Source organism: Lissotriton helveticus, chromosome 11 (assembly GCF_964261635.1).
Source record: "Lissotriton helveticus chromosome 11, aLisHel1.1, whole genome shotgun sequence".
Lineage (NCBI taxonomy): Eukaryota > Metazoa > Chordata > Amphibia > Caudata > Salamandridae > Lissotriton > Lissotriton helveticus.
The window spans coordinates 507,232,234-507,251,174 of record NC_136072.1 but is presented as its reverse complement, the minus strand read 5'-3'; the positions used below and the strand labels follow the sequence as shown (position 1 = coordinate 507,251,174).

Genomic DNA, 18,941 nt, shown 5'->3' with positions numbered 1-18,941 from the left:
TAGCCTTTCTCCATTCCATCCACTCTTTTACCTTTACATTCTCCAATCCATTCTTTCTTTCATCCAACATTCAGTCTTTCCCTATTCCATCCATTCATTCAGTTTAGCATCATGCATCCACTCTGCCATCTATCCAACCATCCACCAACCCATCCAATCTGCCATTCATGTTTTCACCCACCATCCCCTCTGCTATCCATTCACCACGCACCCACCCACTCCTCCATCCATTCACTCATCCTTTCACTCTCTCATCCATCAAGCCTTGTACTCTGCCACCCGTTCACCTGTCCATCTAGCTATCCATTCACTCATCTATCCACTCATCCATCCATCCACTCTGCCATCCTTTCACCTGCCCATCGACCTAGTCATTTACTCACTCACTCATCCATCCTTTTAATCAGCCATCTTTTCTCCTGTTTATCCGTCTACCCATTCACTCTTCCTTTCTCCTACCCATCTATCTACCTACTCAATCATTGACCCACTTTTTCACCCATGCCCTCATTCATATACCCAATCACCCACCCTTCCTTCCACTCTCCCTTCCATTCAATATTTTTGCTATATTTAATCATTTTAAATTGTTATTGCTATCCATTTCTGAATTCAGAAACTACTGGCTGGTATTTGGCAATGGATCTAGAGTATGCAGGCCTGTGGCAAAGGTGAACACAAACTACACATTTTAATTTATCTCTGCATGTAAAAATGTGTCGGCGCACGAACGTATCCTGTAATACAACTCATGGGGTTTGCCAATAGCTAGGACTGGGAGCGGAGTAGTCCCGACACAGACTGGTGCTCCCTGACTGGTTCCATCACTCTATTTGATTTAGTTCAATAGCAGATGCTAAAACATTCTTGTACGGATGGCAGACAAGAGTTGTTGTTTCAAAGGTTTATTTAAAGAATTAATAGGCAGATCACATTGAACATGCGGTAAGTAAATTTAGCATTGTACTAACAGAAACAGTGATTCCTGTGGAACAATGTAACTTATGATAATACTAAAATGCGCAATTGCAGTATATGTACAGGTTGAATCGATATTCGAAGGAGAAACACCATACACAACTGATGTTATAGTACGTACAATAGTTGTTTATGTAGAAATAAATGAAATTATACAAAAAAAAGTGCAATGTGTCCCTAGTGAACATGGAACCTAGAAAGTAGTGACTTTTTTTGTGACGTATGTGTTTGGTTTCCAACATATTTTACAAGTCGACCATCACAAGTAGTACATAGTACAGCGTCCTTATATGATAATAGGTGCTGATGGATGGTTCGCTCAATTTGTGTCTACATCGTTTCAACCCCTGTATGAATACTACTCAGGACCTATCAGTATAGGGACATCTGAAATAAGGGAGGATATGTCAGCGTGACTGGTGTGCACCACAGGGAAGTGGAAGGTGAGAAAACGGTACTCACATGGGTTCCGGCCAGGCACCCATGGAGGGGAGGGAAAGCTGACAAGAAATGAGGACGCGACAATTTGCAAAGATGTGCAGCAGAATGTTGGTTACACGTCAGTCCATGTTGTCCAGGAAGACCTCTGGAAACAGTGTCCGTGGGAATGCAGTATGTGGGTAATTAATAAAAATCCAACTTGTGGGATTAATAGGCGTTTAGGAAGCCACGACGATCCGTGTGCCTTGGGCCCCCAGGAAGGCCTCTGGAAACAGTGTCCGTGGGAATGCAGTATGTGGGTAATTAATAAAAATCCAACTTGTGGGATTAATAGGCGTTTAGGCAGCCACGACGATCCGTGTGCCTTGGGCCCATGTCAATATCTAGGGGCTGCTACGTGTGCAGCCGCTACGTGTCCTGAAGGAGCCGCTTCCGTCAGCTTCCACAGTTGAAATGACAGTGTCAAGGTTGGAGAAAGAGAGAGGTCTGATAGAGCTTCTTCTTGAGTGTAGTTGCAGTTGGGAGTTGGGAACTATGCTTCTGCTCCTGTGAAATCTGAGAAACAGTTGTTCTTGACAATATCCCCAATCTTGGGTTAGAGTCTGAGGGACCCCATTTTTATTGTAAATGCATATACTCCTTTAGATTCACATTACAATAAATGATCTCATATTTTGGCCTTCATAAAGGATGCAATGGATTAGGGGGGTGAACATCAGGTTATTTTGGTGGGAGACTTAATTTGTAAAGTCTCCATCCATTCTATTAGGCTATTGAAAAAGAAAAGGCATTTCATGCATTTCATATCCCTAACTCACTTTCCTGTCAAAATGAAGGACTGATAAGCAAGGACAATTACTTCTTGACCAATTGATAAGGAATGAATGTGTGATTGCAGATGGCAGATTTGCTCATGATTGTCCTGCCCAATATACCCATTAATCTCCGTCATACTATTCTACAATTACTTGCCTTATTGTCTCTTACTCTGTTTTTCATTTTCTATTAGATTTGAAAATCATTGATACCCTACTCAGGTACCATAGACCTTTAGTTTTCTCCCAAGAGGCTAGTATGCCATTAGTAGGCTCATGGAAAATCGATGGACCCAGTTCAAAATTCAAAAGGAATTCTAGTAGAATGCAATGGCCCCCAACAAATATCTTTAATCTAAAAGGGCTATTGGAAGGGCAGTTAATGACTTAGACCTCTGGAAAGCTGATGGTTTGAGCTGCTTTTGTGAGTTGATGAAGCAGATTATACATAACAATCTCGAGATGCATAACCAAGCCATTCAATAAACCATTATGTTTGCCTATCCTCTCCCTGAATAAAGAAAGAAATAGGATACTTTGGGGCACATGCATCAATATTGCATTTTGCGATTCCTTAATTGCGAAAAATAAGAAATCGCAATTAAGGAATTGCAAACTGCAATGCATCAAGAAATCACTATAAAAATAGCGATTTCTTAAAATTCCTTAAGTGCGATTCTCTAATTGAGAATCGCAATTAAGGAATACCTCCCCATCCATTTGGAAAGACATTCTAAATTTGCAATTCACCATTAGAAATTTGCAAATTAAGAATGCAATTTCAAGGGTGCAGGGGTGTCCAAAGGACACCCTGTTGCACCCCTGAAATCTGCTTAGAAGTACATTTTGCACACTCACATGCCCCAAGGGCATGTGTGTGTGTAAAATGGAACTTAGAAAAATGCTATTTAGTGCATTTTTCAAAGTTTTCGCAAATTACCATGAAGGTCAACTTCATGGTAATTTGCTCCCCTTATTTGCGAATTCGCAAATTTTTAGAGTTTGATGCATTGCTTTTAAGGAATCTCAATTTGAGATTCCTTAAATGCAATCGTAATTTAAGAAATCGCAATTTTGCGATTTCTTAAATTGCGAAAATTACAAAAATGTTAATGCATTCCAAAAATGGGAATTGCATTCGCAAACTGCCAAATTTTGCGATTCGCACCATTTGCGAATGCAATTTCCTTTGATGCATGTGCCCCCAAGTCTAATTTTTGAAGGAATGAGACAGACTTGTATTAACAGTGAGGTAAAGTAGTCATCAAAAAGGCTTGTATAAAAGGGCAGAATGTAGATCATAGGTGAATTGACTTAAGAGAAGCTGTATATAGGAAACATTCTGGAAAGGTTTGGGGGATTATTGCAGACTGTTGTGGGTCCAAAGACAGGTGCTGCTCCTCCCGATCCATGAGGATATATGGGGCAATTTTATCTCAGAACCATATGCTGGGAAAATCTAGGAGTCAAACTATATATAGAAGATCTCTCCGAGTTGTTAACAGCTAGTTGCTGACCGCCCTTTGTGGGCATGATCTATTCTTAGATCCAAGCAAAGTAGACTTCTGGCATAATGTGTCCAGGAGAAGTCCCTATCTCGGTCATCAGAAAAGTAGTTAAACTCCGGGCAACTATTTTATTTCAGTCTTTGAGTACTGCTATATTAACTCTATTGTGCCCCCCTAATCGACTGGAAGTGTCATCATCCCACAATATAAAAAAGGGTGACCGTAATTTGCCCACCAATTACCAGCAAATTGCATTGTTGCATGAGATAGGCAAGATTTTCACTAGGTGCCTATGGGAACAGCTTAACACCTGGGTTGAGGATAGTATGATTATCCCACTAGAACAAACAGGCTTTAAGGAAAACATGGCACCTCAGACTATATTGCAGACTTGCAGCTCATTAATGAAAAATATGTGTCTATCAGGGGTTCCCCAGTATATACCGCTTTTACTGATTTTTCCACAGCCTCTGTTAGAGTTGATCGTCCAATTCTGTGGGAAAAAATCAATCTAATCACAGCATTCCTGTAAACTTATTGCATTTAATTATTGCCCTGCATTCCTCAACCTGCCGTCAAGTTTTGTTAGGTGGGGATCAGGGATTATCTATGAGCTTCTTGACAAAAAATGGTTTGAAGCTGGGGTACTTACTTGTGCCGACTTGCCCTATTTTCTCTCGAAAAGAGGGGGATTCTCCCCAAGTATTGGGGTACGCCCTGTATCCTGTTTATTATGTGCAGACGTTATTGTAATCTTTGATTTAACCCCCAAAAGTCTAAACAGCCACTTAGCGGGCCTACATCAGTATGCGGATTTGCATTACTTGAAAATGTACTCTTCAAAAAGTAAAGTCTTATGCTTTCAAGGCAAAGATATGGATGTATGACGTTATAACGCATACTATTACTCCGCAGACCATTACAACGCGACTTTTACTCCGCATACCGTTACAACGCATAGCGCCTTGGGGCGCTGGATAGTGGTAAGTATAATTTACTATTCTAACTCCAGTCCCCGTGGACCCTAGGGAAGGTGTTGGATAGTAAATTATACTTATTCCCTATCCTAGAGCGCCCCCCAGCGCAATGCGTTGTAATGGTATGCGGAGTAAAAGTCGCGTTGTAATGGTAGTGCGGAGTAAAAGATGCGTTGTAACGGGTGTATACCCAAAAAAACATGTAATCATTCCAACTATTTGTGGTACATTGGTCTGACAAAAACTGAAAACCGTGCTGTTTCAGGGAATATAACGTGCAGCACTCTAAACGATTCAGATCATATTTCAAATAATGTTAGTAAGGTGCAATCTCAGGCCAAGTGGTTGGGCACATTCTATAATGTGGTGGGTAGGAGACTTTTTACATTTTCCATCTGTTTACCAGGTCAAAATCCCACCCTCCCTATTATTCGTGGTGGAATTAATCGATGTGGCAAATTACGTTTTTTAGATAAGGCTGAACGGCAAATATTTAGGAGATTATCAACATGTAATACACTAGCAGCTACTGCAGCCTTAAGATTGGAATTTGGGCGTAAAAGCACATTTGCACAAGTTTTGGCAGGATTGGTGCAGTGGGCTCATTGCCTTTTGAGAAGTAACTGAAATTCCCTAAGGCATGTTATATGTAAAGAGATTTTTTAACTGTAAAAAGAAAAGTCTATGTTCTTTAGGGATTTGAAGTATGCGCTACAACAATTTCATTTGAAACAGAGTGTGATATCTTTCCTTATTGCCTACAAAACACAAAGGCCTTCTCAAACAAGCTTTGGTTGATCATAGCCTCCATCTGGACACTGAACTTTGCTGTGAAAATGGGAGGTGTGAAGTAGAAATCAACTCAATTGTTTTAAAAAAACACAATCATACTTGACATGGAATATGGTCCAGTTGCCATTCATTTCTGGACACTAATGCGATTAAATATTCTGCCAATAAATGTATTAATATCTAAATGGTACAGAATATCTAATATATGTAATCTCTGTCAAAATTGAGTTTAAGGGGGGCGTGGCCAAGAAGGCAAGCATGGCGGACGTGGCTTAAGCGAGCTCCGTCCCGCCGACAGCTATCCTGTGACCTATCCTGCGCAGCCCCGACCCGAATCCACCCTAGAGTGTGTGGCTGCCCGTCGGCTCCCAGGGGGACGCCCCGACGGCGATTTGGGAGCCCTGGTATATCGCTTTCTGCCTCTGCGAGGTGTGTGACCTGAGACGGCGTTGGGGCCTAAGCGGGGCGCCGGAGCCGTGGCCTGCATTTGACGGCGGCCCGCCCGGAAGTGCGGAGAAGCCGGGGGCGCTGCGACGGAAGTGCCGCCCCTGCTGCGGGACCTGGAAAGCCGCCGACGGCGAGAGATCTGCTCCGACGGGCAGCTGAGGGCGAGGTCGAAGCCCGGACGGCGGTTGTGAAGGTAGGGGGAGGCCGCGGAGCGTGCGGCCGAGTGGGGGAAGGGACTGCCCTGTAGGGCCCGGCCCCGATGGGCGGCATTGTCGGGCCGCGGGGTGCGGGTGCCGTGAACTGGGGGTTGCGCCCCCCCCCCGCAGCCACATCCAACTGCACTGCGCCCAAGCGCCTGATTACTGGAGGGCCAAAGGCTGTCCGAGCAGGACTGTGACTGGGCGAGGCCTGGCTGGTGTCTTGGCATCGGGGCGGGGAAGTGCGACGAAAGGCCTGGGCCGCCTGCAGGGGCCCCAGGGGCAGAGGAGATCGTCGGCTATAGACGCCCAGATATATTGGCTGGACCCTGGGGCGTGTGGAGGCGAGGATTACTACATAGAGGCGCTGCGGACCTCACTGGGCCGGCAGGGGGTGCTGACCCTTGGAAGTACGTTGAAAGCGGGGGCTGCCTTTGGATCCGGGCTTCCCTGGCGGACTGAGGCAGGTCCCAGAAGGCGCAATGACGAGAGGGGGCAATAGTGGGAACTCTTCAAAGCAGGGCCCGATGGATAAGTTCGCGGGGCCGAGTGGAGGCGCCGGGGCCCCTGGGGGACACCAGGGCTCGGGCCCGGACAATGCGGCTCTGATGGCGGCCATAACGCAATCGAGGGACATGCTAGATGCTAAGATAGGGGCGGTCGGCGCGGATGTTACCCTGCTGCGCCAAGATCTACGCAACGCCGTCGCCCGGATCACGGAGACTGAAACTAGGATCACGGAGGTGGAGGACGAAATTTGTGATCCTCAAGAAGAAGGTGGCCGCCTTGGAGGGGATCCAGAAGGGCCTGGCGCTGAGGGTGGAGGACGCGGAAGGACGGGCTAGGAGAAATAACCTACGCTTTGTGGGCTTTCCGGAGTATTGTGAGAAGGGAAACATGGAGGCCTTTTTGACGCAGTGGCTGGAGAGTTGGCTTCCGCCGGACTCCCTTTCGCGCTGCTTCGTAATAGAGCGGGCGCATCGTGCACTCCTCCCGAAGCCACCTACCGGGGCTCGCCCCCGGGCAGTGATCGCCAAACTGCTCAACTACCACGACAGGGATACCGTTCTACGACAGGCTCGCGCCAAGGACCCTCTTATGTATGACAATCATAAAATCCTTACCTTTCCGGATTACACTAAACTAGTCCAACAGCAACGTCAATCCTTCACAGCAGCGAAAGCACGCCTGCGTGAATTGAAAATTCCGTATGCCTTGCTCTATCAGGCCCGCCTGAGAGCAGTATTTCAATCTCGCACTCAATTTTTTACTTCCCCGGAAGATGTGTTTGAATGGACTGATGAAACGGTGCGGGTTAAAGTTCATACCCCTCCGAGGAGGGGCTCGGACTCCTCATCCACGACGGAAACCAGGAAGGCACCACGCAGATCACGCAGTAGAAGCAACTGGAGGTCGCGCTCCCAGAAGCGCCGGCCTCCCCAGAAGGAGACGGCGGAGGACGTGGAGGCGTCGGACTCTTCCTCCCCTAAATCTTGAGTATCCGTGATACTTTGTCCCTAGTAAAAAGGGTTGATGAGGCATGACGAGGGTACGGGACAAGCCACTTACACTGTTGTTACTTAACTGGCTATTTGTGGGTGGACCATGGGTCGGGAGCGCTCGAGAGAGAGCGGGCCTTCTCCCGGAACTTGCTTCCACGTGTTGGGTGGGGGGTTGTTAGCTGCTTGGTGGGTAGTTGGGAGGGATCCATTGGTGTGAGGGGTCTCCGGTCTCCCGTTGGAGATTAGGGGCCGCCTGCGCCGCGACAGGTACTTCAATGTTGCTGAGGTATGGGGTGGGGGGTTGGCGGGGGGGGATGTTGGCATGGTTTGAGGCGGGGGGAGTTAGCGGGGGGGTAGGTTGGATAGGGGGGGTAGGGAAGGGGGAGAGGGTGGGGTGGGTCTAGTTTTGGCACGGTGTTTACGGGAACCAGGAGGATGTGCTGTATATGTGTGTGGCCACTGCGGCCCAATAGATTGAAGATATGGCCTACTGATGGCGGCTAGTGGTCAAGGGGCGGAGCCCCAGCGTGCTTCATTGAGTTGGAATGTGAGAGGGGTGCTCGATAGGATTAAGAGGGGTGCGGTTCTACGACTGGGTAAGAGAGAAAAGGCAGATGTATTACTTCTTCAAGAAACGCACCTGATGGGCAGCAAAACCCTTAGTTTACATAGGTATGGCTATGACCAGGTGTTCCACGCTGGGTTTGTGCGAGGGTCCAGGGGTGTTGCAATTCTGGTGCATCGTAGAGTACACTACACTCATGAGAAGCAATGGTTGGATGCACATGGCAGGTTTGCTTTGATTAAGGGGAAGGTGGGGGATGAGCCCATTGTGTTCGGCAGTGTCTATGCCCCGCCCCCACTGCAAGACGCCCTGATGGAACGACTGTTTGACGTGTGGGCTGAAATTCCACAGGCTTTGACGATTGTGGGTGGTGACTGGAATGACGTGATGAATGGGAGACTAGACCGCTGTAGGCCGGGGGGGTCAGCTACCGGAGGCCACTACAAAATTGAGCAGATTGGTGCAGGGAATGGGTTGGGTAGACACCTGGAGATATCAGCATGCATGTAGTCAGGAATACACTTTTGTTTCTGCAGTCCACAAGTCATTTTCTCGCCTCGATTACCTCTTTGTCCCTCAGCCCTGGATTGGGAGGGTGGGTTCCACCTCGATACTTCCGAGGGGCCTGTCGGATCACTCCCCGGTCGCATTGACGTTGCTTCTAGGTACAAAGAAACAGCCGTTTCGTTGGCGCCTCTCCACGTGGTACTTGCAGCGCGATGACTACCGATCCCACATGAGGGAGGCTATGGCGCATTACTGGAGGGAAAATGATGGCCCGGATACCGATGCCATGACCCTGTGGGAGGCCCTCAAACCTGTGCTGCGCGGCGTAGATATAGCGTGGTGCGCTGCGAACCGGAGGGCCCGCGGGTTGGCTATCGCGGAGGCGGCGAGTCAGGTTCGTAGCCTAGAGACAGAATGTACGTCGGAGGGGAGCGACGAAGCGGTGGTGCAACTACTCTATAACCAGCAGACGTATGCCTCCCTCCTGGTGGATGAGGCCCGCCAAGTTTGGTTGGCTACGCAGAGTAGAATTTATCAATTGGGAGACAAATCCAGCACGATGCTTTATAGGCTGTGCCAGGGTACATTTCAAGCCCAAACACTACCGGGACTCTGTGACGAAGCGGGAGGCCCTATGACGGACCCGGAGGCCCTGGCCGAAGCCTTCGCACAGTACTACGCAACACAATATGCCCCCAGGGAGACCCTGTCGGCGGAGGAGATCGACAGGTTCCTAGCGGATCTCCCGCCCCGAGCGCTCTCGGATGAGAGTCGGGCCAAACTAGACCTCCCTTTGTCGGCTGAGGAGTTGGGAGAGGCCCTGGGTGAGCTGAATTCTGGCAAAGCCCCCGGGCCTAACGGCTTCCCAAGTGAATTCATGAAAACGTTTAATCTCCAACTGGGGATGCGCTATAGGAAGGCTCTGGAGGCGGCCAGGGAAAGTGGGCGTTTGCTGGCGGACTGGCGACACGCGGAAGTGGTGGTCTTTTGCAAGCCTGGGAGGCCGCCTGATCACCCTGAATCATACCGTCCGATCTCGTTGCTTAATTTTGAAGCGAAGATCTTGGCGAAGGCCCTGGCAAAACGCCTTCTCCTCCACATCGCCGACCTGGTCCACCCGGACCAGGCCGGATTTATGCCCCACAGGGCGACGAGACATAACATCCGTCGTGCACAGTTGGTGGAGGAGGCGGCGCGGGCGGCAGGCATCCCGGGGGCCCTCTTACTGGCAGATATAGATAGGGCATTTGATTCCCTGAGCTGGCCGTATCTTCGGGCACTGCTTCTCCGTCTTAATCTGGGCCCGCGTTTCCTGTCCTACATTCACTTGCTTTATACGGATTTGACGGCGGCGGTTAGGGTAGCGGGGGCGGTATCCAGCTCGTTCTTTATAGGCTGAGGCACCCGGCAGGGCTGTCCTCTTTCGCCTTACCTGTTTGCCCTGGCAATGGAGCTGCTGGCGGCTTGGGTGAGGATGGATGCGCAGGTGCGTGGAGTGGAATGGGTGGGGGGCCCGTCTGATAGAATCGCGCTGTATGCCGATGATGTTCTTTTCTTTCTTACGGATCTGAACAGATCCGGTCCAAGGGTCCTGGAAATCATGCGTATTTTTGGTGACGTGTCCGGTCTCACGCTTAATGTACCGAAATCGAAACTATGGGTTCTGGGAGGCGGGGGAGTCCTAGGTACTTGGGCTTCGGCCCTCCAGGAGGCGGTCGGAGGCATTAAATATCTTGGAGTCTTTTTAACGGATGTGCCTGGTATCTCCTGGGCCCGCAATGTGCTGCCAGTGTGGGATAGAGTGCGGTCCGACATGCAAATATGGTCCAGGATGCCCCTGAACGTCTACGGACGCTCGGCCATCTTTAAGATGGTCGCACTACCTCGACTCCTGTATCAGCTTCAAAATCACCCTTACCCTATTTCACCGCAATAGTTCAGACAGGTGAACTCGGCCCTGGGTCGGTTCTTGTGGACAGGGGGGCGGTGAGGGTGGCGCTTCGCACATGCTTCCTATCGACCTATTGTGGGGGGCTGGCCTCGTCTGATGTCCAGTCTTACTACCAAGCATCACATCTGTTGATCCTTAATGAATGGTGGTACGGGGATCGTGGCGACCCGACCTATGCACTGGAAAGATACCTGATGGACCCGCACACGGTCCACACACTCTTGTACTCGGCGGCCCTGCGGAAGAGACTCCCGGCGGTTACCCAGACAGTTTTCCGGGTGTGACGTGCTGCACTCCGACGTATGGGATGGTGGAATAGGCTGACGGGGGAGACCCCGCTGTGGCACAATGGGAGATTGCCGGCTCTGGCTTCCTTGCGAGGCTTCGACGGCTGGGACGCCATAGGTGTTTCGACGCTGGGCAATGTTATGAAGGGCTCGGCCCTCAAGTCTTTTCAGGCTCTCCGAGATGAATATGATATGCCCCAATCACAATTCTTTCGGTACTTACAGCTCAGGCACGCACTGACCCCCGCCATAGCGGGCTTGACTACCTTGCCGGAGTTCAGTCCCTTGGAGGCGAAGCTGTTTATGGGGGAATTAGAGACGAAGAAAATATCTAGCATATATCAGACGTTGGTCACCCACTGTTCCCCTTCCCTCGATAAGTTGCGTTTGGTATGGGAGGGAGAGTTGGGGAGTCTGGAAGAGGAGGACTGGAGAGAAGCCCTGGAGGCCCCTAGGGGAGCAGCGATAGCGGTGCGCCTGCGCTTTATTCAATTTAAGTATCTGCATAGGGCATATTTTACGAGGGAACGACTGTGGATGGCAGGACTGATAGCCTCCCCGGAGTGCCTGAGGTGTGGCAGTGCGATGGGCTCCTTTCTTCATACAGTGTGGGAGTGTGTACGCCTGCAACGATTCTGGACCGGAGTGTGGGACTGCCTGGAGGAGGTGCTGGGCTGGGAGCTTCCCCGCTCGCCGAAATTGGGCCTCCTCCATGTGATGGAACAAGTAGGGGGGAATTTATATAAACGACATTTGCTTCTCTTGGGCCTCATAGTGGCCAAACGAGACATTGCCCGGGCTTGGAAGGCCCCTAGGGCCCCACTACTGGAGGTTTGGAAAAGGGGCTTGGACTACAACATGGGACTCGAACGTCCGATATTTGAGGCCAGGGGGTGCCCCACGAAACATTTCAAAGTATGGAAGAAATGGTGGGCTACAGGGGCCTCCTGCTGGACCCCCCGGCATCCCGGGCCATCGACGAAGATCGCGCCCTTACTGACTAAGGGTGAATGGGTTCACACGCAGTACCTATGATTGCTAGGCTCCTCTGGTTGGACATTGTAGACACCGTGCAGGGTGGAGGGAGGGAACCGGGTGGGTTAGTGGAGGGTGGGACTCTGGGAAATCGTTGACTGAATGTTTTCTAAATGTTACAGATCTAAGATCACTGCCTCCCTGATTCATAGGGAGTGGTGTCCAATATTGTGTATTTTGTCAACCATTAAAACCAAATAAAATTTTGTTCTGAAAAAAAAAATTTGAGTTTAAGACCTGAAGCATGTATTATTTGTCTGCCCTCTTTGTTGTTATGTCTTCGCAAGATGTTGAGACCCCTGTTTATGAAATTCTGCATTTGAACGACGACTGAAGCTTTGCATTTATTGTTTACCCCCCTAATGAAATAGTTTGTATTCAAGTTTTTAACTTTTTGAAATGCTTTTTAAATTTATATTGAAAGTTTTAGTATATAAATCCTGTTTTCTGACTTTGAATCTGAATTTATTGTTGAGGGTAATCTGCCAAATTGGTTTTACTGTATTTGTATCATATGATCATTTTTTTTTAATCTCTTGTATTCTTTTGTTTTATGTGTAAGTCTTCAGAATTCCAAATCATGAAATAAAAACTTGACTTGAGATGGTCACTTTCTGTTCCATCTGGGTGTGCCATTCATCTGGATTCTCTTTGAGCTTTGGAAGGGAGTTTGTAAAATGGAAAAGATCTGATCGTGACTATGGGACTAGTACATATGCTCCTCCCTGCACTTGCCGCAAGGGATTATTCTTTTGCTACTCTTTCCTCTTCTACCCTCATCCCTTCTTTCTTTTGCTTCACTTTGACCTTTTCCTTCTTAGACTACAATTCTTTGAACTTTTCAGTATCAATTCACCCTCTAATATTTTCAATCAGTTCCCATCACATATGTCCTTAATCCTCTCAACTTCAATATCTGAAGCTCCTTCTCATTCATCACCATCCTGGCATTCTTCTACAACTTTTTTTCGCTGAGTTATATCAATACCATATTCATCCACCACCTTCTAAACTGTGCATGTGCTTCCCTTGCCACTCTTACTGCTTCCTTGCTCATGTAAAGCAACTCACTCTCCCTGTAATGTCCTAATTAATCCATTCCCACATTTACCCTGAAAATGTCCTCAAATTCTGTTTTTATCTGTGCAAGGTATATTCATTGTGGGATCTGCCCTCTGATTGGTGAAATGACTGATAAAACTGTGCTGGCTGTTGGACCTCTTATCCCCCCACTAACCTGATTTCCTCAATGCAGAGGAACTAATGACCCCCCCCCCCAGGCCTTGGTGCTGAGTCCTGAGGTATATTTGGGATAGTTTGACTTGGGAAGGAATTAGCAGATGTCTCTGTCATAGAAATGATTAGGGTGCTTGATGAAGGCAAGGTGCTTATTGTAATGGACACCGGGACCTGAGCAAAGGATGGAACTGTAGCTTATGTATAACTTGGGGGTGGTCGGACCTCTGTTAAGGGTTCTGCAACCTTTCCAGTCTCGATCTATTTCAGGACAGTAGCGCTTGGTGCAGCTGCTGCCGTAATATATGGGGTGGTCTTGTGCTAAGGAGCTCATCTATAATGGTGTCTTCCTCTTCACTCTCTGTTTCTGTCTCCCCCTTTGGTTTTTAGGTTGAGCCTAGTGCAGCACGCTTGCACTTCTCTATGGGAGGCTTCTTGTGAGCACTCTAAACTTCTCTGTGTGGGGCTGACTCCTCCCACACATTTGATTGGTCTTTGCTTGTGTCTTTCAATAAGGAAAGCACGCAAATGGCCAAAGGTGGGTGCATGTCCCACCTCCTTTCCAATGTTCACACCCACAGTGTTTTGCTCTCTGGAGCGAGCAGCAGCTTGCAGGGTGGCAGCTGCATTCCCTCCCGTGGATCAGGTTACTAATTGAACAGGATGTGCCGCTGTGGTTTTTTTCAAATGCTTGTTTCATTTGCCTTGGTTGTGTTCTCAGATTGTTGTGTTCTTCGGCTGTTTGACCCAAACACGCTTATCCAATGGTATTTTTACCTTTTAAACACAGTTTGCCACGATATTTTTAAGTGTAAATATAGCGCGAACTCGACCCGAAGGCTATCAGAGCGCTGAGTTGCGTTCCACACGGACTCATTCATTTTGGTAAGCAGAGGAGAATAAGTGATTTGCCCATAACTGCCTTGGAAGGATGAAAGCGGCGGTCAGTGTGACTGCTTTAGAATCGCACAGCTTTCTTGGATGGGCATAATTGCCAGAGAGTTGATTCCTGTTTCAGACCAGAGCAGGCACAAATCTGTTGTTACCTTAACATGGGTTACAGAAAGGGCCAGTTTTTGCAGCTGAACCCGCACCACACACAGGTAGCAGTGCATTTCTTCTGGAGCCCTTCACACGCTGAAGCTTGCACGCTCACTCTTCGGGGTATGTGTGTGTGCGCTAAAGTGAACTTTTACTTGGGTTGCTCTAACAGTTTCCGACCAGGGTGTGCCTGCTGCTGCAGGAAAAAGTACAAGCCATAGCTAAAACAGCGAATAATATAACAGCACAGTGTGTATTTGTGAAGCACACCTTAGCCTTCACCCCTAGGTGTCTTGGTGCAGATATGACAAACATTTATTGCTTGCACCATAACGTTGAGAATGCTCTCTGGAAAGGGGTTCGTTCTGGCTGTGCGCTAATCCTGGCTATTTATTATGTGACAGTTTGGCCTCTGATCACAGCAGGATTGTTCGAAAATGTTGAGTGTGTGGGCATGCTAATAGGGTATAATCTGCTGCATGGCTAAACTTATAAGGTCCCAAAGGCGAGACCTATTCGCTATGCCAATGCTTGTTCCTTTTCCTTCCCATCACTTTCTAGCAGGGGATAGGCCCCAACAGTCTCAAAGACTTCTTCTCTCCACTTTTTCTACCTATTCCCGTCCTGTGAGCTTCTCCATAAATGAACCCTACGGCGGATTTTTTTATTCAAATTTCTTTCTTTTATTTTCACTTACCATTTATTCCCAAAGGTTTAAGCCTTGAAGTTGTGTGGGCCTAGACTGTGGTTTTAAATCGTACATTCTTCTCCTCAAATTCTCTATTTGAGGGATGTGGAAAGTCCCACTCAGTGGGAGTCGAAGTTTCCTATCTTTAGACGTATATTTGTGCCGTTGGTTAAGGCACATGTACATGTGTAACCCTTTCATTGCCACCATTTCCCTAGCTGGAGCGCTTTAAGGAAAAAACTTCTCATCCTTATTTACATTTTTCTCCTTCTCTGACAAGGGTTTCCCCATTTTAACAAAGTCTCAGTTACTCCCTGTTTCAATCTCTCCCTTAATCCGCACCACAAAGTTTACTAACCCTTGGCCAATACCAAGGCGTCCCTGTCAATGGTCATCCCATCACAGTGCGGTTATGGGGTCTGCCAACCAGTCTCTGTGCAGCAACTTGATGACACAATGCTCCAATTCCACCGGACCACTTTTGAGATGCTTTACAACTGTATTCGCTATTGTTTTGTTTTGCTTCTACTACACAAAAATATCTATAACAATAAGAAGGCTACATGCTTTTATGCAACCTGCAAAAGTCACTATGCTCAGCATGTCCACTCCCCATTCACTAAGGAACAAACCACCACCGAGCTCAGTTAATATACTCATGTAAGAAAAAATTAAGTCTCTAGTTTGTTGTAACTGATAGTGCCATACAGTGCACCTCCCCAAGCAGGCAAGTTCAACAGTTCAATGTTCTAACTTGAGGTACCTCTTTTCAAAAGTCTAAGAATATCATCAACACACAATAACTATCGCTTCCACAAATTCAACAATCAAAGCCACATTATAATTGCTCTTGAAATTCTTCCAATGCATTCTGCCTCTATACACGTTCAACACCCAGCATGCACTGCTCTGCAACTTCTTCCTTTTAGCATTTCCCATATAATCCCTATTGATACTTGCGTTGTTGTTCTTCTCTAGTCACCTCAGCTCTCCGGAACCAGGAACAGGTTGGGAAGGTGACAATTTAGATCTTGCAGCAAACCATCAGGACCATAAAGGTTCAGTACTCGGTTCTATAGCTAATTAGTTTGTCAATTTGGGTCAGCTCCAATTGGAACCATCACTTCTGCTACCAGATCTTTTGGCGTGCAAAACTTATCTTATAATACAACTCATGGGGCATGCCAATGGCTAGGACCGGGAGCGGAGTCATTCTGATACGGACTTTGGTGCTCCTCAACTGTAGCCCTTACTATTTCTATTTGATTTAGTTCAATAGTGGATGCTGAAACATTCTTATAAGAATGACATAAAAGGGTTGTTGTTTCAAAGCTTTATATACAAAATTAATAGGCCGATTACATAGAACATGCTTAAGTAAATTTAGCAGCAAAGCATACAAATCATGAGTGCAAAGAGTTTGGTACAGTTCTAAGTGAAATCCTGCATAGGATTGCCTTCAGGTTTGCCTTCTAAAGGTGAGCGAAAAGAGTCTCCTCCTATACAGAAATTCACATGTCCTTTATAAGACTTTAGGGAAAGACATTCATACATTCTACACAGATAGATGGTACTCAGGATATTTACCAATCGGGAACGAGCAAGATGAAACATTCTACAACAAAACACATTCGAAGATTTTATCATGGCAGTAATATATTGGATTTTAGTCATTCTCACAGTTTACTTGAGACATTCAATTGATACACTGTATAGCAATAGCCTGGGATAGCTGAAATGCCCATTGTTAAGTACAGTGAGAGAAAGTCTCTGAGAACACTCTGTATATTACTGTGGATCCCAGAGGCAGTGCTTTTTTTAGAAGAGAAAGACTGCAATAGTCATCATGTGATTTAAGTGCAAAATGGGGGACAGCGTAAACGCAATCTAGGTGCAAAATGGAGGACAGGGTAAACACAATCTAAGTTTGCATAAGCTCAGTTTATAATGTGTGTAATAAAAAACTGAAAAACGACTCCCACAAATGTTGAGTGCCCACTGTTATGGTATGCAGTATTTATTCTTGTATTCTTTGTATTTCATTTAACTATTTGAACAAATATAACTGAATTGAACTTCTAAAAATAATGTGTGATTATCCTTTTGTTAGACTTCAAAATGTCTTCTAAAGGTAGCACTGAAGTGGTATACTCTCCTTTATACCTGTCAGACCATAGTCATGTATGCATTTTTGCAGATTGTTCATCCTCATATTCATACTCCCATCAGGCACAAGCTTCTGTGATATTCTATACCAATTATTTCTAAATAACCAATATCCTAGTCAGCTTTTAGTTTCGAGTTGCACAGTACTGGGTGATTTTACTGTAGGATAACTAGTTGTGCTGTAAAATCATCCCACTACTGTGCAATTATGAATAAAACTTCATGGAATTGGGATTTACCGTGGTAGCCAGATTGTTCCGGCTATAAAACCACACAAAATGTCATAGTCATGCACTATTACCGCATACATTTGCCACCTTCTAGCATCAGTTGATAAACATATGTGCGTGCCGGAATGTGGAGTCGGGGGTTGAGGAAAGGAGATGGAGAAAAAGGGAGGCTGAGGGACATATTTTTGTATGCTTTCCACAGTGAGGGAAAAAGTGTCATATGACTTGGCTGCTACTGTAGCCAAAGTCATGCCATTTTCTAGGCCGCAAAAATTTGTTCGGGTTCTTCCACATTCACTAAATCTGGTGTGGAAAAACATAACCTATAATAATCATGCAACGCAAAATTAAAGTTGTTTATGCATTCAATTATTTCGTTCTTCCTAACTTGTGATCAGGCCCTTTGTGGCTTTAGCTTTACCATCGGTGTTATATTCCGTACCTAAAATAATGTGGCTGTCAAACGCATATGGGTGGCATGCTTTTCTAAGAATTGGGTCAAAAGTGGCTATTAATAAAGCATCAGGAAGCTCCTCTGTGGTTATTGTCAGCCTTTGCTAACCAGTAAAATTGAGCTTACAATTAGGAGGAATTAAAGCTCACAGAAGTCATGTGAGTAAACAATGATGATTAAATCTAGATTCATGTTCATACTGATTGAAATTCATCAACTATTTTGTGTTTTTCCTTTGGTCTCTGCAGGTTTGTGATAACAAAGCCTCCCAATACATTTACAATATTACCCACCGACCTCCTTTTTGCAGCTGTCCCCTTCAAGGGGCAACGTTGCAGAGATTATATGTCAGAGGCCGCAGCAATGCCAGCATTGGTGCCCGCGGCAGCAAAAAAGAAATGATGCCCTCAAATGCGGACAAGACTGTGTCGTCCAAAAGGGAGAGGAAACATCTGCCAAAGGCCAGCTACCTATACAACATAGAGCAAGGACGAAAACGAACATCTGCTGCCTTCGAAATGTTTGTAATAATTCAGTAAAATATTTTTCTGAAATGTAAACTCAGAAAAACTATCAATAAAGTTGCTTGAAAAGAAATAACTGGGAGTTGATGTATACATTTGAAAAAACAGCGGTATGAACAGATTGTCGCTAGCCTGCACCTCACCTAGGGGCATATTACCAAGGGCCATTATCGCCGCCTTAGCGGGACTTTTTCCCGCTAAAGCGGCAATAATTTTATCGCCCTATTACCTAGCTGTCGCTAACACCAGTTAGCGACAGCTAGTAGGAGATAGCGATCATCTTGGGGCCCGCTTTGCATGTCAGCGATATGTATCGCTAATGACATGCAAAGTGGGCGTGCCAAGATGTTAGCGACTGGAAACAGTCGCTAATATCGCTATCTCCAATTATCAACAAAGCCTTACTTTTGGAAATATTCGTGCTAAGCGCGAATATCTCCAAAAGCTAAAGCCTGCCCAGAGCAGTTCTTAGCCATGTTATCCAATGGAAGGTGGATAACATGGCTAAGAGCATTGTCACGAAAATGCATGAATATCGCTGATTTTTCAGCGATATTCATTCATTTCGCAGGATTTTTACTGCTTTTGAGATAAACCTTG

The 18,941-nt window shown here is 46.6% G+C and overlaps 1 protein-coding gene across 1 annotated transcript in view; it reads left to right on the top strand.

The window, feature by feature from the left end:
• LOC144790830 (potassium channel subfamily U member 1-like) overlaps window positions 1–18,219 on the top strand; it is a 264,388-nt gene extending 246,169 nt beyond the window's left edge. Inside the window, exon 4 of the mRNA XM_078665502.1 lies at window positions 18,066–18,219. Coding sequence (XP_078521628.1) covers window positions 18,066–18,219 — 154 coding nt within the window. The remainder of the gene's footprint in view (window positions 1–18,065) is intronic.
• Window positions 18,220–18,941: the final 722 nt, after the last annotated feature.